The sequence below is a fragment of the Nematolebias whitei genome, chromosome 5, assembly GCF_014905685.2.
Source record: "Nematolebias whitei isolate Nwh7 chromosome 5, NemWhi1, whole genome shotgun sequence".
NCBI lineage: Eukaryota > Metazoa > Chordata > Actinopteri > Cyprinodontiformes > Rivulidae > Nematolebias > Nematolebias whitei.
Window position 1 is genome coordinate 3,267,350 of NC_056502.1, and position 22,146 is coordinate 3,289,495.

Consider the following 22,146-nt stretch of genomic DNA (forward strand, 5'->3'; position numbering starts at 1 on the left):
GGAGAACAGCTGATCAGCTGCAGCAGGAAGTTTATCCTGCAGTATGGGCTGCACAAAGGTGTAGCAGGTGCTAAATAATTTAAAATAATTTTATTTTAAATAAAAATTCCATACCAGTTGTGTCATGTCCACTCTTATTTTGAAAAACCGTGATAGTGAGTCTGATAAACGAACCGCGAAGTGGCGAGGGACTACTGTAATGCTCGTCTAGTTTCCTCATAGAAACGTGGTGGTGGCCATCTTGGATTTTGACTTGAAGTCGGAACCTCGCATATTTTCAAGTTGTCGTGCTCACGTGCACAAACGGACGGAAGATGTTTCCAGTCCCCCTCTACACTCCATAACGGCAGACAAAAAGTTACTCAGTAGCTTCTGCACCGTCTTTCTACCCCGCCTTTAAAACACTTTGACGTGCAGTTTGTTGAGCAACGAGCCCTCCAAGATGAAGCCGATTGAATCTGCGAATTAAAATTTAACTCGTCAAGTTGATCGTTCTTTGGATTTCGGCCTCTCGGCTCAGTCCTGTGCAGCTGTAAGAAAATAAGAGCACATTTTCCAACAAGGCTGATGAAGAAAGAAGGGATGAGGAGAGCTCAGCCTGCAGCTCGTGCAACAACAGAACGATACTTGGGGCTGGTTTGATGAAGAGGAGGGTAATTATGAGACGAGGCCTGGTTCATGAAGAACGCTCTCCTCTTCATCAAGCACTTCTTTCTCCTACAATTTGTGCTGAACTTCCCATTTAGTCAAATTTTCATGTTTTTGTTTTTAAAACTTGCAGCTAAATTATTTTAAGGCAGAAGAAACTTGAAACAAACAAAAGAGCAGCTTTGAACTGATAAATGTTTTAAAGGCCTGGCGTTAGTTGGGAAAAACAACGCAGCTTAGCCACTTAAAGACGTCCGTTGGGTTTCACGTGCACGGTGCATTGAAACTGTATTTAGATCGCGATGTTTGTTTAATCAGGTATTATTGTTCTCCGTTTCTCTGAAGAGCTGCAGACAGCACAGATTACAGAGTGAAGGATTTAAATCCTGCTTTTTACCGGCAGCAGACGTAGACACCATGTTTGGCTCTTCAGTTCTCTGGCCCTGAACGATGCACCCTCCCACTGACGTGTCCTCAAGCGAGACACTTGTTCTGTTTATTCTCCTCTTTATGGACGGGGGCCTCAGTCCTCCTGCTTTTATGAAGACGCGAGAGGTCGACTGGGATTTAACTCTGTCTGTATTGAAAATAAAGCTCTCCTTGTGCTGCCTGCTATCATGCTAACGAGTGTAGTCCCCCCCGCCCGAGGAGGACGCTCATTCTCAGCAACATCAACCCTGACCCAGTTGATGGTAGAACTGGCCATAGGATGAGGAGGCGGAGCAGCAACGTGCCGGTGTTGGACCAGAGAGACGAGATTACCAGATGACTTCCAGCAGGTCCATCACGACCCATTTATCTTGGCCTAATAGTACCCACAGAGGACCTAAGGTGCTTAAATGATGGAAGATTAACCATGACCTTTGCCCTGACAAACCTTGGCCTGACCCCATATTCTGCAGCTTCAAAGGGATTATTCTTCGCTGATAGCTGAATCCATTTAAATATGGCGTTTATATCCTGAGGCCGCTCGGCTCGTCTGACGAGCTGCGCTCCTCAGATGGACGTGATCGTAAAATAACATCTCCTTTGAGGCCTGCGTTGTTCTGCTGGGGGACGTGAGCATCTTTTGTCTGGATAGTTTACATTCATCCTGCAGTGCCGTGCATAGATTATGGAGGTTTTTATTACCCCAGATTGTCTCTGTAATTACACTGTGTGCTCAGACAGAATCCATGAAGCCGCGCGTTCCTGCAAATGGTTATTAAACCCAGACTTTTATGGTTTCTGCACCATAGCTGAATATATTATCTTTAAAGAAAAATGAATTCTTCTGTGTATCGGGTAAAATTAAAGAAGTAGAGCAAACGAAACTTAAGAAAACATCAAATATCAGTAAATCTGAACCCAAAACTACCTAAAGATGCAAAATGTTTGAAACAACTACAGATTAAACTAAACGCCTCGCACTCCTAAACAAAGATGTTATTTTGAGAAATAACAGAGTAGTAACCATTTAGGTCAAACCTTAAAATGAAGGACCAGTTGGTGCTTAAAGTTTGTGTTTAAGATGACTCTCAGCTACTACCACGCCAGCATTTAGTTCATCCTCTGTAAACCGACCGACTCGTAGCCATTTCAGTGTTTGCTGATGTCGATCAGCTACGGCCGCCATCATCAAACATGATCGCCCGCCTTTTTGTCGGGAGCAATAATGAACCCTGCATGTTTTGGACCCCGTCCCTGAGGGGTTTGAATAGTTTGTAGTTTGGAGATGAATGTTTTTCTGGACTGGAACACAACAAGTAGTGCACGTGAAAGATATTCAAGTGGGCGAGAGTGTGTAAGAACATTTCTTGTCTGAGGCAGCGTGGAGTGACGGATCCTGGTGAGTGGACGACACATTTATCCACCACCAGGCACATTGGCAGAGCCAGGGGGTGGCCTATGGTGGCCTTGGCCCCCGTAGATGAATCTCCGGCCACCGTGATCATTTTAGGAAACTATACTTTTGAGCAATATAAAAACTAGAAAGCAGTTTCCTCAAATGATCGAGGCAGCTGGTTTACACACAAACACGCACACGCACACATAAACATATGGTGGTGGCCATCTTGGATTTTGACGTGGCTAACTAAATTTCAAAATGAAACTTTCCTTCTCCTAGATGTAGCCACAAGTCAATATGGAAGTCTCGATCTCACTTATTCTTCAAGGTATCATGCTCACAACATGCACAGGTGAACAAATGATTATTCCAATTTCCTGTTTTCACTTTGGGACAGGAGACGATAAACATTAAGCCCATTTATCCCCCACATTAAAAACGTTACTAGAACCTCCTTCTTCCACCTGCGTAATATCACCAACATTAGAAACATCTGATCTAAAGATGATGCAGAAAAACTGGTCCATGCATTTGTCACGTCTAGACTGGACTATTGCAATGGTTTATTATCTGGGTGTCCAAATACTTCTTTAAAACGTCTTCAGTTGATCCAAAATGCTGCTGCCAGAGTCTTAACTGGAGTTACTGGGAGAGATCATCTCTCTCCAGTTTTAGCTTCTCTCCATTGGCTCCCTGTCAAATCCAGAATAGAATTCAAAATCTTACTTCTAACCTACAAAGCTCTCAACAACCTAGCTCCATCTTATATTACAGTTCTTATTGTTCCATATTTTCCTAACAGAGCACTTCGCTCTCAGGCTGCAGGTTTACTTGTGGTTCCTAGAGTTTCCAGCAGCAGAATGGGAGGCAGATCTTCCAGTTCTCAGGCTCCTCTCTTGTGGAACCAACTTCCAGTTTCTGTCCGTGAGACTGACACATTGTCCAGTTTAAGACTGGGATTAAGACTTTCCTTTTTGATAAATCCTATAGTTAAGGTTGGCTTGTTGTTGCTATAGACTTAGACTACTAGAGGACAAACTGACCTCATGTCCTTAAATGAATTGTTAAAATTGAATAGTTTTCATTTGCTACTATGTCTAAACATGCGAGTCTTGACCTGCCATTGTGTATCTATTCCTACCAAACCCAGCCGGTCGAAGCAGATGGTCCTCTTGTCCTGATCCTGGTTCTGCTAAAGGTTTCTTCCTCATGAGGGAGTTTTTCTTTCCACTGTCGCCTTCATGCTTGTTCAAGATGAGAGTTCAGTGATGGAGTTAAACTCAAAGCTGCTCCTCAGATAAATAATGTTTAATTATTATTTTATAGATGAATGTTTCTGTTAATTATTATTTTATATTTGAATGTTTCTGTTAAATTATTATTTTATAGATGAATGTTTCTGTTCAGTCCCTGAGACGACTCCTGTTGTGACTTGGAGCTGAAGAAATAAACTGAATTGAATTGAAAGCATTCCTTGTCCTATATTTAAACTATTAGAATAATTTCCTTGATTATTTGTTTCATCAAAACTAAACTAGAAGTTTTTGTTCAGTGGTTTTAATTTTATAAAGTGAATGAATCTTGAAACACACATTTGTGTTTACTATAATGTTGTGAGTAATAAACAGTTGTGCTCTTATTTTCTGTATGAGGAAAGTTCATTAAGTATTTTAAAAAAGAAAAACACATTTTCCAAAGCAGCTTTAAAAAAAAAATTGTTTTTATGCAAACACTCCCTTCTACAGATCTCTAACAGAAAGTTCTGATGTTCTCCAGAGCCTGAAAAGAACCGAGAAAACACTTTAAGAGTTCAACCAAAGCTGCCTTTCTTCTGTTTTCATTCTCAAGCTCTTTAATCCGGCAGAGGTTTTACACGTTACTCCCATATTTAGAAACCAACCTGCTCTACTGCACGTTGGTTCAGGTGGCTGGAGAAACCCCAGACCTCATCTTACCTCTGCAAGCCACTAATCCTGCTGCGGAGCGCAGGCCCAGCAGGTCTGGACAGATCTGAACAAAACCAGTGGGTCGAAGCAGATGGCCGCTCGTCCTGAGCTGGTTCTGCTGGAGGTTTCTTCCTGTTAAAGGTAGTTTTTCTTCCCACTGTCTCCTTTGTGCTTGCGCAGGATGAGAGACTGTGATGAAGTGGAGATTCAACACAACCTGCTGCTTCTTTAGAAAGACAACTTTTACTAACTGGACTTTTTACATGAATGTTTCTGTTCAGTAAAGTTCTTGCTCAATAATCCAGGTAGGAAATCCAACAAAGTTCATCAGCTGACTCCAACCAGCTGTTCAAAAATATTTACATATAAATAAAAAAATATAGGGGAAAAGGCAAAAGTGCAAACAAAGTCAAATATGCAGCACGTAAGGTAGCTGTAACAAACAAGGTGCAGTCAGGTGACGTTGAGCATGTTTTAGGTTTAGTCTGTTGTTTGATCACTTGGAAAGAAGTTCTTAAATCTGGACGTCCTGCAGCTCACGCGTCTGTAGCTCTGGTCTGAGGACAGAAGTGTGGAGAGTCCATGCTGTGAGCGGGTGGGTCCTTACGGATGGAGGCAGCCTTCCTGTGGTGCAGGGGTAGATGCTCTGCAGAGAGGGTCCTCCAGACCTTCTCAGTGGTCCTCACCACCCTCTGCAGGCCGTGGTGCTGCTGGTTAACATGCTCGCCACCACACAGCTGTAACAGTTGCTGAAGATCTTTGGTGACACGTCAAACTTCATCAGCTGCTTAGGAAGGGCAGCTGCTGCTGCGCCTTCCTAAGCAGATGTGTGGTGTTCAGAGTTCAGGTGAGGTCGTGACGTGGACGTCCAGGTATTTAAAGCTGCTCACCCTCTCCACTTCGAGCTCTGTAAAAGTGGACACTCTGTTTGGTTTGTCCAGGTGTCCAGACGCCCCTCGCCCGAGCACGATGCGGTCGTGTCAGCTGCCCTGCAAGAAGGACTGCATCGTCACCCCGTTCAGCGACTGGACCGAATGTCCGGGGACCTGCGACGCAGGTAGAACTTCCTGTCTGGCTGCGCTCGCGTCACGGCTCGACAGAATCATATTCATTAGCAAAACGTTCTTGGTAGACGCTTCTGTTTTAAATGGCCTGAAACCATTATAATTACTGGTCCTAATGTGATTATAGCAGATTTTAATTGGTGCTTTGTAACTTGTCCAAAGTGAAACTGTTGCATTTTTAAAATGGGCTCGACACGTTTGCTGCCTCACATCTCATTAAACAAAACCTGACAGATGTGTAAGATGACCTCTGGGATGACCTTCAGTAAAACCAGCTCGCCTGCAGCTGCACGTGTCAACCAGTGAAAAACATTTTCAGTGGAGGTTATTTTAGTTGGGCGGCCTTTAGGCAGCTGTAGAGACAGAAAAACGTTCAGCTGATTTACGACAGAAGCTCAGTCCCGGTCATATTTTGATATCCTCACCGGGCTGGATGAGCTGGACCAAAGCTGCGCTGCTTAATTTAACGGCGCTGATATTGTCACCTTGTGTCGACAGTTGTATGGACTTACGAAGGTCGTCAGCAGGATTCATGACCACCCAGAGACTCGTTTCATCTTAATAAATTACCGGAGGACCTCTCCACACATTGTACAGGGCCTCCACTGAGAGCTAGAATATATACATAACAAGTATTTGAGTCAATAACGAGGAATGATGGGATTTAACTCCTGTTGATGTGGGACGTGCAGCTTGTCCAGTTCAAGTTGAGACTTTTTCTGATGGTTCTGTTTCAGCTGGTGATGCTGTGAAGAGGAAGCAGTCTCGAAAACGTCTCGTCATCCAGATGCCTTCCAACGAAGGACAGGAGTGCCCCGAGGTGCTGGAAGAGGAGAGGGACTGCGAGGTCCCAAAAGTCTGTCCAGGATTCAGGTAGGAGAGCAAAAACCTCTCAGAGCGTCAGCCGTGCGTTTAGAGACGTGCACGTTCCAGTTAACGCAGTTATTAACGGGCACGGCGAGGACGGGACGACGCAGCTCTTGTACAGAATTAACTGAGAGTTCAGAGTTTAATAGACGAGTTTTAAAACTCTGAATTAAACGTCTTGGCCCAGAAGAATAAGGCGGTCGCCCTGCAGCATCTCGAAATGTCCTGGTGTGTGAGAGTGAGAGAGCGAGAGAGAGTGAGAGAATGAGAGAGCGAGAGTGAGAGAGCGAGAGTGAGTGAGAGAATGAGAATGAGAGCGAGAGAATGAGAGCGAGAGAGAGTGAACGAGAGAGAGAGAGAGCACAGGAGAGAGAGAGAGAGCGCAGGAGAGGGAGACGAAGAGAGAGAGGGAGCAGGAGAGAGATGGAGAGAGTGAGAGAGCGCAGGAGAGAGAGATGAAGAAAGAGCACAGGAGAGACGAAGAGAGAGAGCACAGGAGAGACGAAGAGAGAGAGCACAGGAGAGACGAAGAGAGAGAGCGCAGGAGAGAGACGAAGAGAGAGAGAGTAGGAGAGAGACGAAGAGAGAGAGAGTGCAGGAGAGAGAGAGCGCAGGAGAGAGAGACGGAGAGAGAGAGAGCGCAGGAGAGAGAGAGTGAGAGCGTGCAAGAGAGAAAGCGCAAGAATGAGCAGGAGAGAGAGACCGAGAGCGTGAGAAACGGCGTGAGAGAGAGAGAGAGAGCGCGAACGAGATACTGTAAATCCCTTTGCAGAACCTGGAGAACCAATGATCAGTTTAGAAGTAAACCTGAAGAAAAGCTGATGATCAGAAGCAGCTTCCTTCAGATCAGCAGATGGAGTCGTCGTGGCCTCCTTCAGAAGCAGACAGAACTTTGGTCCCTTTCACGGCCTCTCTGTGGACCAGAGGTTCCTTCGAGTAATCCCAGGCTGACTTAGATCAGGGTTCTTTGTTGGTCCATCTGCTGGTGGGCTCCTCGTTAGTCAGGCTGATGGTTAAAAGACAGAATAATGCGTTGGTCTGTCAGGTCCAATTGAACAGTCCGTGCACGTATCGTGACTTTCAGTGTTTCTTCATGCTACAGTTTATTGTAACATCACAGTCCTGTTGGTGCAGAAACGTTTCCTGCACATCCAGTTTGCAGTTTTTCTAAATTAGATTTTAAGATTAATAAACTGTTGTTGCATCAAAACGTCTCGACTCGTTTTAGGTGGAAAACCCACAAGTGGAGGAAGTGCCAGCTGGTGCCCTGGTCTCTCCGAAAGGACTCTCCTGGTGCACAAGAGACCTGCGGACCAGGACTTCAGACCAGAGGTATGACGCAATGACCCGCCTCTCCTCCGAGCCGAACGATGAGTCAGATGTTGTGCTGCTGCAGATTAGAGATGATTTCATGGTTGAACTGACGCTCACCTGAAGATCGACGGTTTGTCTTTCAAGTCTCCAAAGTTTCGTTTTATTTTTGAGGAAACGTTTTCACATCTCATCGTGAGCCTCAAGAGATTCTTTTTCACCACCTAAGGCCGGAGTCATGCAATTTTAATCGAACGTGTCTCGTGGTTGAATTTATAGGCTCCTGCACCACACATGCACGCACACATGCACGCGCACACCTCACGTGTGCAGAGGTGACGGATACTTTAAGGCTCATTTCTTACTGTAGCATGAAGTTTACAAGTTTTTTACGGGGTGACGCAGGATGACCAGTTTTAACAGGAAACTTTGATTAGTTCTTATTTTTCATGTTTCTTCTGCACAATCTTGTGTTAATAGAGAAAATAATTGTTTTATTTCGCTACAAGGTCCATTTAGGATTTCATCGAATGGTTTCAGATTTTTATCTTTTTTAAATTTCCTTCTGTGTGTGTTTGTACAATTAGCAAAATATTCCATAAACCACTTAAAGGGTTTTAATGAAATTCTCAGAGTAAACACCGGGTGCAACGGATTCACTTCTCTAAATAAATCGAACCAAGATGGCCGCCACAGCAAAGCAATCAATGTTAGCAAATACTAAAAATGTTTGTAAATTTTACGGATATTGAACTAAAACCTGGCGTGGTCGTTATGTCCTGAGCACTAACATCAATCAAGATCTGTTTAGAGCTTTGTCTTTAACTATTGTAGACAACTCTGTCTGTTAGCAAAATATCTCATGAACCACCAGAAGGATTTAAAGAAGCTTTCTGAAAGGAATCACTGAGTGTGCATCTATAACTGATGAACTTGTGGAAGATACCCAATTCAAGATGGCTGCCACGGCTAATCAACCATAGCCAGCAGCAAAGTGACTCTAGCCTCGTTGATTTTACAGACACTGAGACTTAATTGTGAGTGGTAGTAGCTGAGAGTCATGCTCAACACGTCACATCACATAAACTCAAGAGTTGAACCAAAACAATCGTAACTTGGACCTTTCATGAGATGATCTCACTTTGAACTCTGACATGAGACCTTTAACCTTTTCACTCACTTGCATTAAGACGTTTTTATTTTCTCCGAGGTCCAGTTCAGATTCACCACATGGTTTTCAGATTTGATTTTTTATTTTGCAGCGTTTCAACAGTTTGACACGCGGTGAGCCTCCCTGCTCGTGTTTCCACCTCTAGTTTCTCTAAACGCCAGAAATTCAGTTTTTGACTTTGAATCAAGAAAAGATGTGCATTTCCTGCCAGGCTTCTCTTGTTTACCTGCACAGAGGAAACACTGGAGTGGCTCCATTAAACACACAAACTGAGAGCTTTTCGCCCCTCCAGGCTGCGCACGCACGCACGCACGCACGCACAGAGAGGCTTTCCAAACGGCAGAGCTCACGGGGTTTGACAAAAATGTGCTTGGAGATTGATTTCTCTGTGACGGTGCAGCGCTGCAGACGGTGTGCGTCACGAGAAAATGAAGCGCTGCAGCAGCTCGAGCTTCACCCAAGGAACAAAGAACAGGACGCCGCCGCTAAAAGCTAATTGACTCGTGGTATTTCGAGGTGCATTTGTGTCCGCTCCGTTAATAATTGTTTTTAAACCTCCTGAGAGATCTGGTCTGAACCGAGCAGATTCATTTTTCACTTTTTAAACTGGAGATTTATTAAACAACTGTTGCAGGAGCCGACACGTTTTCCCGAAGTCTTAATCAAACATCGATGACGTGTTTTGATCAAAACACCAGAGCGATGCCCCCTGCCCCTCCTCTCCGATGATCCCAGACTCACTGGATCCAGTTAATATCAGAGCCGTCAACGTTATTAAAGATGCCTCATCCTGTGCTTCAGTGAAGCCAGAATGTCTGTTTATGTGATGGGTCGTGTGCTTTTGGAGCGAACTAGTGTCATACCACCTCGATACGAAAGCCCCGCCCACACACCTCTTGACTCGCCAACAGGCTGTCAATCATTTAAATCACTAACTGAAAATAAATGAATGGAGGGAAATGGATATTTAAAAGTACAACAGCAAAGTAAAATCTATATTAATCAACATCCAAGTATATTTTTCTTATTTAGTCAAAAAATGTCTCATCTGGCGAGGAAGGACCTAAAAATCCTGCTGCAACAAGGATGTTATTTATGGCTTCACCTTCCTTCTTCCAGCCCTGTCTCTAGTTACATCTCTGCTGCTCTGGGGTCAGAAAACCATCCTGACTTTGTACAGGTGTTCAAGGTTTGTGCTGTTCTGAAGAGAATCCATGCATGATCACATCAAATATCATAAATTAGATTTTTACTTTGCAGACTGTTTTCCCAGCAGCCTAAGACTTTTACACAGCACTGTATGTAAATCATGCACCGTCAAACCTGATCTAATTCATCAAACTGATAAAAATTTAAATTTCTGTCACGTTTTCAGCCACAAACCTGCGATTCAGATGTTTTACTGTCCCGTATTGATAAAACTGCTGCCGCACGCTTGCATCTACTTTTATATCAGTAAAATGATTTACCGGAACGTTGCCTTTAAAAATAAAGGCTGCACACGGGACTCCTGGAAACACGATCTGGGCCTGCAGCTCGCTTCATCGTCGCAGGTCGTTGACGCTGCGTTCAGTAAGAAACGTCGACAGAGCGTCCGCCAGTCACGTGAGGAGGAAAAACGCTGAAACTCCAGAAGAAAGCTTCACGTAGATGCGTGACAAAGTTCCTGAAGTTTGCCTCTTTATCAAACTGAACTTCATGTTAGTTTAAAAAAAATAACCAGAAGGCAGTGATTTTTATTTTTTACCCTGATGCGATTCTGAGTTCTGACTTCCCACTTTCAAGACGCAGCAAATCCAGTGTGACTCCAGCTGTGGGTGGAAAATAAATAAATTAAGAAACGCTGACTTTTTTTTTAATATTGATGTAAAATTATTTCAGATTCAGCTACAAATTTCAGTCAGTAAAAAACATTTTCAGCCTCAAACAACTGAGTTGCTGGTTGCTTCAGATACCGACCACAAACAGCTTATTTATCTTAATTATCTCCTTAAATCTTCGTTTGAAGTCTTTTTTTACTGCCACATCGTTGTAACGAGAAATGTTTGCAGATCAGTCATTTCTGTCGTCAAAAGGTTTTGTTGCTTCTGTGCGTTACTGAATGGATAACTCATCATTTCAATAGAAGCTGAACTAATGAACTACAATTATAATTTAAAGGAAGTCATTGCAAACCATGAAACCAAACAAAAAAACTCTGTTATCCTGAACTCGGTGCAGTTTGAAAGAGTTTACTCCGGTAGTTTTCCAGATAAACTGATATGCACGTTTGAAATGCAGGTACACATTAAATGTCAACAAATCTCTTTAATCTGCAGTTTATCCAATAAATATGAGCCTAAATACAAATGTATACATCCTCATCGTTGGACTGTCCGATTCCCCGTCGTTGACCTGTTTTCAGTCAGTTCAGCTGTTTCTGTAGGTCAACAAAAAACATCTGGAAGTTGGCATCAGTTCACAAACTTTGCTTATGAATTAGTAATTTAAATACATTAATTACTAATATGAGGGGAAATAATGTGTGGATTTTGTTCCTTACTTTTTTCAAGCTGGTCCTCGTCTGTAAAATAAAAAAAATTAAGTGTTTTTTTTATTATCTACACATTTTTTACGCAGTCTCTTATTTATTTTTCTTTTACAGACGAGGACTGGCATTTTATTTATTTTTGTTTTGTAGGAAACAGTTGGCGTTTGTGTCAAACAAGCTTCTTAACTAAAAGATCACAAAATAGAAATTCACTACTAAAAATACAATGTCAGCAAAACTACCAAGACCAACAAAGATTAAAAACAGCTGATTTAGTTTTAAAATCCACATCTGCATTTAAAAACTCACTTTTTTATTGTCTTTACAAGATTGTAGTTTGTTCTTACAGAAGAGGATTACAGCCATGGTGCAAAAACTTTTTTCTTAATTCTGAGAAAAAAGTCAGAATTAGATGAATTCTGACTTTTTTCTCAGAATTAAGGAAAAGAAAAATGGCACCGGCCATAATCCTCTTCTGAAGTCATGACGTAACTGGAAGGATTCTGACCTAAACTTCAGTGGATATCTTGTGGTTGAAGCTTCATACAATGACATCATCCACCTAACCGGAGGAGCAAATTATTTAAATGCTGTTTTATTTTCTACACGTAAAACCTTTTTTAGACGACCGTCCAAAGACGTACGTAAACTTTCTCTTTCTCAGACCATAACCTCCGATCCGCTCAAGAAAATGTCATGAAACTTGAAACACCTAAGCATCATCACTAGATGGAGCATCTGGTACACTTTTCACCACTTCTGCTTCAAGGTCACAAATCAAGGTCAAATGTCCTCCTTTGTTTGTCCAGCTCATTGTTCTGAATTATGACAGTTCGTCAACAGGTGTATGATGAACCGCCTGCTTGTTTCTATAAACTGAGACGAGTTTTAAAGATGAAAAAATTAGAATTTAACTCATTTCACAGCATTCTCAGAAGAATTTATAAATAAAACATTGTTGCGTTAATCTTGTGCTTAAATTTAAATCACTATTGTGACACAAACTTTTGATTTTACACCAGATTATGCAAGAAAGTTTTGTTTTCTTTATAAAATCAAATGCAAGAAGTTCTTTTTAAACCAAACTAAATTAGAAGTAGACTAAATAAAATGAGGGCAGCACGGTGGCGCAACTGGTAGAGCTGCTGCCTCTCAGTGAGCAGGTCCCTGGTTCAAACCCCGGTCCAGGGGCCTTTCTGGGTGGAGTTTGCATGTTCTCTCCGTGCGTGCGTGGGTTTTCTCTGGGTGCTCCGGTTTCCTCCCACAGACCAAAAACATGCATGTTAGTCTGATTGGTAACTCTAAAATTGTCCCTAGGTGTGAGTGAGAGAGTGAATGGTTGTTTGTCTCGTTTGTCTCTATGTGTCCCTGTGATGGACTGGAGACCTGTCCAGGGTGTCCCCCGCCCCTCGCACAGTGATTGCTGGACATGGGCACCAGTGACCCCCGTGACCCAAAATGGAATAAACGGGTAAAGATAATGGATGGATGGATGGATAAATAAAATGAATCAGTCTGTTCAACCAATAAACATGAATTATTCTAATTGAGCCAACAAAGTCCATGCTCAATAATCCAGGTATAGAATCCAACATGAGCATGGACTTTGTTGGTTTTGAACCAGTTTGACTGTCGACGAGGGAGAGGGCCGGCACCGGTGGAGGGGACGTACCAGAGACACCATCTTAGCACCAACATAACTGTTTGTTGATTTGCTTTGTTTTGTTTTGTTTTTTTAAATGTCCAGAGGACCAGATTTAACTTTTTTAGACCAACATAACTGGTTTGTTCCACTTTGGAGTAAGCTGTTGGGGGAAGAGTCAGTTTTGTGTTGTGTGTTTCCTTGACTGATGAAGCCTTCTGGATGGAAGGTGAAACGTTTCAGCACAAAAAAAAAAAAACTGTCCAGATGACCTGACTGGAAATTGTTGGCTTCTAATTTAGCGTTTTGTTTTTTGTCCCTCCCTCATGTGGTCGTCCCAGCGGTGTCCTGTCGCCAGCTGGACGGGACGCAGGCCGACATCAGCGAGTGTCTGAGATCCGCCAAGGCCATGCCCGCCATCACTCAGCGCTGTCAGCTCCCCTGCCAGGACGACTGCCAGTTGACCAACTGGTCCAAGTTCTCGTCCTGCACAGCTGACTGCGTGGGGGTCCGCACCAGAAAGAGAGCATTGATAGGTGAGGGTGGAGGGGGGGCAGCTCCAACAGTGAGCTGTTGTGAAGCCCTTCACAAAGTAGCTTGTTTGCTCTGCAGCTCAACGGTAACGGGTGATGCTGGAAGACAAACGGTGTCGCTGTGGGACCGGACCAGCAACTCAAACCCGTCTGCTTTTCTCATCGATCAGAAAGTTTCTGTTTGTGCGTCACGTTCGAGTCAGATGACGCACGGGAAGCCTCTGCAGGAGCTTCTCACAAAGTCTGTGTGAAACTTCAAGCAGATCTGTTTGAAGCATTTCTTATCAAAGATCTGGCTATTTGGAGATTTAAATTCAGATATTCCTCAAATCCATACATGTGAACATTACAAGACAATCGCCGGTTAGTTTCAAAATAAAAGAACAGTTTCCCTCTTTCTGTGAAGGGTTAGCCAGAGCCGAGCGGCCGCGCGTCATTTCGTTGAAGTGGGTGGAAAACGGGGATGATTGTGTGGAGCATAATGAGTTCTTTTCTCCCGCCTGTCACTTATTGTGATCTTCACAAATTACAGCATGCTGCTCAGATGCAATTAGAAAGTAACTCTGGTTGCAGATGGAGATCAGACTTGGCAAAAAAAAACCAGAAGGAAACACAACAGGTAAAGGTATTCTGGGTAATGGGACAGAAAATCGTCGGCGCGTGTCCTGATTTGCATGTGAAGCGTCTCTTAATGATCGACCGCCAGGAAAAGAAACGTTTCTCCGAGATGAGAATTTGGGCTTGATGAGAACTGCGTCATCTTAAACCAGATGTGTCCAGCATAAAGATGTACTGGGACAGCAGCTTTTTTAACCTTCATTCCAAAACACTTGAGACTTTGTAATAATAATAATAATAATAGTTAATGAAAACCGAATGACGTTATTTGAAAATCTCATAACTCCACGTTTTAATCACAGTGGAACATAGTAAACAATCAGCTTCTCATTTTTTGAGAAAATAAGATGATTTGATGGCAGTGACACGTCTCAAACATCAGGACAGAGGCAACAAAAATCTGTAAAAGTATGAATAAGAAACAGCTGGAGGAGCAGCCACATGTGTTAATTAGCAACAAGTCGTTAAGAGGACTGCTTCTTTAAGAGGCTGGGTCACCAGTCTGTGAGAAACTGTATCCAAAAAATAAAACCATTTCAGAGTAAAGTTGTTCAACAAATGTCCCGTTATCTGCAGGTGTATCATCAAAACAGTTCCAGCGTCTGGAGAAACCTCTGAGCTCAGAGATCTTTGGACCCTCAGGGGCCACAGCTCTGGTTCTGTTCTGACATCACTGCCTGGGCTCAGGAACACTTCCACAGATCGTTGTTGGTAAACACAGTTCATCCGTAAGTGGTGCTTAAAGCTCTATCATACAAAGAAGAATCCAGATGTGAACACCACTCAGAACCGCTGCCGTCTCCTCTGGACCAGAGCTCGTTTAAAACAAAGTGAAGAACTGTTCTGTGGTCAGATAATTCAAAAGTTTAAATTCTGTTTGTACACCAAGTCCTCTGTACTGAGGTGGAGCAAGACCATCCAGGCTGTCATCAGCACCCAGACTCTCTGATGGTATGGGGGTGCATTGGTGCCTCTACACATCTGGAAAGGCTCCATCAATGCAGAAAAGTACCTACAGATTTTAGAACATCTGTCTAGCAAAGGAGACCCAGGACTGTTGAACAGCTAGAATATCAGACCAGAATGGGACAACATGCCCGTCCAAAAACTGGACATCTGGTCTACTCGGGTCCTGGACTGTTGTTAAAAGACGAGGAGATGCTTCACGTTCAGAAACATGGTCTTGGAACAGCATTTTGAGATGTGTTGCTGCCACAAAATTTAAATGACCTTATTTTCTCAACAACAGAAGTTACGATTTCTTTGTTTGAAGGTTCATCATGTTCCACTGTGAATAAATATATATATAATATATATAATATATATAATATATTACAAACCACTGAATCCAGTTTTTATTTACATTTTACACAAGTTGCATGTCCAGACCCTCAAAACAAGCCCAGCATTTTATGGTGACTCTGTGTTGGTGTCGGGAGACTTGAAGATCTCGTAACGAGGAGGTTTATGTTCATGTGTGTCCACCTTCACTCCTCAGGGAGGAGCAAGAAGAAGGACAAGTGCAAAAACACACAGATGTACCCTCTGAGTGAGACGCAGTACTGCCCCTGCGATAAGTACAACGCCCAGCCGGTGGGGAAGTGGTCGGACTGCATCCTGCCCGAGGGAGGCCGCGTGGAGAGCACCATGGGGATGAAGGTCCAGGGCGACATTAAGGAGTGTGGACAGGGCTACCGCTACCAGGCCATGGTGTGCTACGACCAGGACAACCGGCTGGTGGAGACCTCCCGCTGCAACAGTCAAGGTGAGAAGATTTATGTCTGCTTTGTTGGACTTGTACATTTTACTGCTGCTGCGTGATGCTCCCGTTCTTACTTCACTTATTTGAACTTCATGGTATGGTCAGAGGGGCGGCACGGTGGATCAGTAGGAAGAGCTGCCACCTGTCGGAGAGCGGATCAAATCCCAGCACGGGGCCTTTCTGGGCGGAGTTTGCATATTCGCTCTGTGCATGCGTGGGTTTTCTCCAGTTTCCTCCCACAGACCAAAAACATGCATGTTAGGCTGACTGATAACTCTGAATTATCCCTAAAAAGAGAATGAAAGAAAGAAAGAAAAAAAGAGAGAGCGAGAGAGAGAGAGAGAGCGAGAGAGAGAGAGAGAGAGAGAGTGTGTGAGTGTCTATGACTCAACATTTGTTGTCACGTTGTGGAGTTTTCCATTTATTAGTTTGTTTGTTTGTTTGTTCTGCTCCGAGAAAAGCTAAATGTTTCTGTCTGGGAACATATTTTGTAACGCAGCACATGTTTTTTGCAGACAAACAGCAGAGGAACAGTAATGGTACCACGTTATAGTAAGACTCCCCTTATAGATGTTATTAATTCCTCTATAAACACTTTATAAATCATTAATAACTTTATTATGCATTAATTAAGGTTGGCATTGAGACAAAACTGACAGTTTTTTTGCCAAATAGTGATCCAAATCTGCCACCTAGGATATATATACATCTATAACTTTATATAGATATAGTTATAGATGCTTATAATGCAGTGATAAAGTACAATATTATACGCTAAATAAATTAGATTTACAAATGCTTATTTTGCTACAAGGTAGTAACTTATTCTGAAATGTTTAATAGATGAAATATATAGATGAACAGATTTGGATCAGTATTTGTCAAGAAACTGGTCAGTTTTGTCTCAATGTCAACCTTAATTAATGCATAATAAACGGTTATTAATGATTTATAAAATGTTTATAGAGGAATTAAAAACGAATCTATAAACTATTTATTAGCATCTATAAGGGGAGCCTTATTTTGAAGTGGTACCAAAAAAAAATACATACACTGGTAATTTGTATTTTTCTGTACATTTAAATGAAGTCATGTTTGACTGCTGGGTTGTGACAACCAGCAGCAAAAATAAATATGAAACCATCAAAATTATTAATTAGGGATCACAGTCACTGCATTCTTCAGCTAAAGGACCTGATTCAGTTCAACTTGGTCCAAGTCGGAACCAGAGATTAAATAATTTTTATCTGCTGGTCTTTGACAATTAGATTACCTACAGTACATAGATGGGCAGATCTTCTGTTCTCCCAAATATAATGAATATTACATGCCAGGGTTTAAAACTAACATGTTTGTTATATTAAATCTTCATAATGATGCACGATCTCATGCAGTGTTTTGAGATCAGTCACTCAAAATATGTGTTGTAATTTGTGAATGACCCTCAGCTACTACCACACCAAATTTTAGCTCAATATCTATAAAACTGACAGTTACAGCTCTATGTTGTGTTTTGTTGGCTGCACATTTTTAATAAATGGTTGCAGAGGTAAAGTGCAGCTGAGGCTACCATCAATGATGGTGACTTGTTTCTACATTAAAACATAAAATAATTATTATCTTCATGACCATAAATGTCAGTTTGACCTTCGCTGTGACTCCATGTCTCAGGAACCCTCAGCCTCACCTGGGTGGGTTCGTCATTGTGAAAAGTCACAGGTCAAAACCTCGACAAGGACTTTGTCTGCGACCCGGGAACCTGAGCCAAGAGACACTTCAGAAATCTGTTGTTGCATGAAAACCTACATTTGTAGAAGGTGGACCAACGGGCCGAGAAGCTGAGCCATGATTGTTTTAGCGTGAAGGACGATGGACTCCGATAAGATCAGCAGGTTTTGGCTTCGGTTGAGTCTTTTTATCAGTTTGGATTTTCTGCAGTCGTTCTGTTTTTACTGGCTTGCAAACAGGAGTGGAACAGGTCTAATTCAAGCAGCGGTACTGGATAATTCCTGGAGATAACAGCTTCACATAAAGCTCTTTGTTGAGCCGGAAAACTTGGTTTCAGACAGCGGTGATGACTTGGACTTTACTGTCAGTAAGTTTTAAATCTGTTGAGTTAAATGTGGTGTGGTAGTAGCTGGGGGTCATCCTCAAAACATCCTTTGAGCTCCGACACGTTTCATGGATATCAGTCCAATATTCCACGAGATCGTACCGTAGTTGAGCTGAAACTCCGTCTCTTCGTAGTTTATTAGCGTGGATGTTTTTAAATCCTTCAGCATCTAACTTGTTCTGCAATCGTTGTTATTTCAACAATTCATACATCGAAACGTTCGGCTCATTCAGGACATTCCTTCTCTGACTTTAAATTTTTTTAAATTGTTATCTTTGTCGGCCATGTTTTTCTTATTGAACATGAAATCTCTTCACAGCCTTTGTGCTGTTTACAACCCTTCACTGTTCATTTCACCTTTTGTTTTAGTTCAGCTTTTTCCTGCTAATTTTAGCTTTTTATGCTACTTCCAGCATTTTTAAAAGTATTTTTCTGATACTTTTAGTAACTCCTCTGCCTTTATTTGCTCACTTCTGCCCTTTGTGCTTCTTTCTAATTGGTTTATGCTCCTTTCAGCTCGTTTTCAGTTAATTTCAGCTCTTTCTTTATTTCATTCTAACAGCAAATGTCAGCTGTTCACATTCACCTCACATTAACAGTTTAGCGTTTAAACATTTTCAGCAGCTTTCAGCTTCTTCAGCAGCTTTCAGCTTCTTCAGCAGCTTTCAGCATTAAGCGTTCACGCAGCATTTTTGCAAGAAATGCATTTTCTCCATTTTAGTTGAAATCTCTGGCATGAAAGGCGGCGGGTGATATGCATTCCTTCAAGGAATCCCAGGCTTTATACTGCGTTGTGAGCATGCATCGCAGACAGTAATACTATGAAAATGGCGTTTTCGTTTCATAGAAATCTGTCGGAACAGTCGAGGTGGTTACCACGGCAACGGGTCCCACCTCTGAGGTGCAGATTGCTTAATTCAGAAGAGAGCAGAAATCAAGTTGTGTTGTCAAGCTGCAGGAAACGCAGGAGCCACACAGAGACACAGTTCTCTTTAGCCTGACAGAGTACCGTAGAACAAAAAGAACCGTGTCCTGAACCAAAGTGAAGACGAGGGAAATCCCTTCAGGACACGAGCAGCAGTCGCTGTTGCCTTTGTTCTGCTCTGCAACTCTCCCCACTCCCCCCGAGCTTCGATTTCTTTGGGGTCTTTAAAGTTCCTCACTTACACAAGAAAACATAAAGTTTGTCCTTAATATAAAGTGAAATAAAGCTGCTAACTGAAAGCAGATGGTCTATGATTGAGTTAATTCAGTTCAGTTTATTTCTGCAGCTCCAAGTCACAACAGAAGTCGTCTCAGGGACTGAACAGAAACATTCACATCATATCGGAGTCCGAGAGATTTGTCATTCACACCTCACGTGGTACATGTGGTGGAACGAGATTATGTTACATCCAACGATAAAATGTAAAATAAAAACAATGATAAGATATGATCTAAGATATGAACTAAGAAAAACAAACTAAAAATACTCTAAGCACTAGTAGCATAAAAACATTAAACACAATACGCCGAACAGCAGCACGAACATGAGTCTGTGTGAGCAGATGAATGAACACAGCAACATCAAACAGATCAGCAGCAACATGAAACAGATCAGCAGCAACATGATGTGATTATTCTGGTTAGAGATTCATGAGTCTAACAGCCTCAGGGTAGAAGCTGTTCCTCAGTCTAGTGGTTCTACACTTAATGCTCCTCAACCTCCTTCCTGAGGGGAGCGGGGCAAAAAGTGTGTGTGCTGGGTGGGTGTGGTCCTTCATGATGCAGGTGGCCCTCTTCCTGCATCTGGAGGTGTAGATGTCTGTGATGGTGGGGAGACTGACTCCAACATCTTCTGTGCAGCCTTCACCACTCTCTGCAAAGCTTTTCTTTCTGCAGCTGTGCAGCCTCCATGCCACACGTTGATGCTGGAGCACAGGATGCTCTCCACTTCACACCTGTAGAAGGAGGTGAGGACTGAGCTTCCAGACCAGCTCGTCTCAGCCGCCTGAGGAAGTAGAGTCTCTGATGATCTTTCTTCATCAGGCTGGTGGTGTTGTTGCTCCAGCTGAGGTTGTCATTCATGTGTACACCCAAGTACTTGTAGCTGGAGACCACTTCCACTGCAGATCCTCTTATTGTCAGGGGGGGTGTAGGTGTTTTTGGTCCTTCTGAAGTCCACAATCATCTCCTTTGTCTTCTTCACATTGATGTGAAGGTTATTCTCTTTGCACCAGCTCTCCAGGTGTTCCACCTCTTGCCTGTAGCTGGACTCATCATTGTTTGTGATGCATCCCACCACCGCTGTATCATCTGCAAACTTTACAATGTGACAGCCTGGATGGGTAGCTGCACAATCATACGTGAGCAGAGTAAACAGGAGGGGGCTCAACACACATCCCTGAGGAGAGCCAGTGCTGAGGGTTATGGTGGAGGAGGAGAGGTTGTGGATCCTCACTAACTGTGGTCTGTTTGTTAGGAAGTCTAGTACCCAGTTGCGTAGAGAGAGGCTTAGTCCTAGTGTGACTAGTTTGTCCATCAGGGTTTGGGGGTCGTGGTGTTGAAGGCAGACGTGAAGTCCACAAAGAGCATAAGAGTAAGAGTCTTTCTGCTCCAGGTGAGTGAGAGCAGTGTGGACCACAGAGAGATGGTGTCTTCTGTAGATCGATTATATACACTTCATTCAACCTTTATTTAAACAGGTTAATCCCATTGAGCCTCGAGGACTCATTATATGCATCATATACGATTATATACATTATTAAAAAACAATTAGTAAAGTTCTCTATCTAAGGAAGCAGAAGAATATGTTAAATCTTCATTTCACCACAGTCTCTTATCCTGAGCAAGCACAAAGGAGACAGTGGAAAGGAAAAACTATTTTTAACCGTAAGAAACCTCCAGCAGAACCAGAGTCAGGACAAGCGGCCATCTGCTTCGACCGACTGGTTTGAGAGGACAGGAAGGAGAAACAGACGAACACAGAATGGCAGGTCCAGGTGTGGTTTCTATAGTCTAGGTGTGGTTTCTATAGTCCAGGTGTGGTTTCTAGAGGAGGAAAAACATAAAACATGTTAAGATGGAAATAATTGGTGTAGAGCAAGTAGCAACAGAGAGAGGACATGTGGTCAATTTGTCCTCCAGCCGTATAAGTCTATAGCAGAAAAACAAAGGGACGGCTCAGGAAACCAAGCCAACTCTAACTATAGGATTTATCAAAAAGGAAAGTCTTAAAACTGGACAATGTGTCAGCCTCACGGACAGAAACTGGAAGTTGGTTCCACAAGAGAGGAGCCTGAGAACTGAAAGATCTTCCTCCCGTTCTGCTGCTGGAAACTCTAGGAACCACAAGTAAACCTGCAGTCTGAGAGCAAAGTGCTCTGTTAGGAAAATATGGAACAATAAGATTAAGTTACATGAAGCTGCATGCTGTAACCATGGTATTTGTCTAAAAGTGATCATTTCATATGAACCTGTGAGGATGTTGTTTATTCCTGATTTCTGTGTAAAGGTTAAATATGACGTTGGTGTAATTACATCTGCTGGAACCTTCAGATATTTTAACTAGCTGTGTTCATAGTAACCGCATTATTTCTTTTGGCTTCACTGTCAAAATACAAACAACCAATTAAGCAAAGAAAATGTGGAAGATGGTGAGTTGGTTTGTTTGTTCTGAAGTACTGAGGCACTGAAAAGTCATCATTAGGTAGATGATCAGTCTTTTGTTCCTCACCGATTTCACCTTTTGGTTTCTTTCAAGGGTAAACTGCTGCTCTGCAGCTATACGGGTCATTTATTACATTTTGTTGTTTCAGGCAGAAACGTTGTCGTCAACGATGCAACTTTTCATTAAATGAAAACTAAAGGCTTCTTTTTTTGTGGGGGGGTAAATTATCTCTGATTTGACACATTTCATTGGAATATCGTTTTTTTGGCTGTTCCCTCTTCAGGTGTCTCCACAGCGAGTCTTCCTCCTCCATCTGTCCTCTGTCCTCACTCCAACTACCTCCATGTCCTCTCTAACTGCATCCATGTGTCTCCTCTGTCTTTTTCCTGCAGCTGCATTTCTAACATCCTTCTATACCCACTGTCCCTCCTCTGGACATGTCCAAACCACTGTCCCTCCTCTGG

At 42.7% G+C, this 22,146-nt stretch overlaps 1 protein-coding gene across 1 annotated transcript in view; it reads left to right on the plus strand.

Moving 5' to 3' along the window:
* LOC119409615 (thrombospondin type-1 domain-containing protein 7A) overlaps positions 1-22,146 on the plus strand; it is a 351,078-nt gene that overhangs the window by 267,684 nt on the left and 61,248 nt on the right. The window contains exons 9-13 of the mRNA XM_037676515.1: positions 5,364-5,479; positions 6,224-6,359; positions 7,582-7,685; positions 13,349-13,543; positions 15,657-15,923. Coding sequence (XP_037532443.1) covers positions 5,364-5,479; positions 6,224-6,359; positions 7,582-7,685; positions 13,349-13,543; positions 15,657-15,923 — 818 coding nt within the window. The remainder of the gene's footprint in view (positions 1-5,363; positions 5,480-6,223; positions 6,360-7,581; positions 7,686-13,348; positions 13,544-15,656; positions 15,924-22,146) is intronic.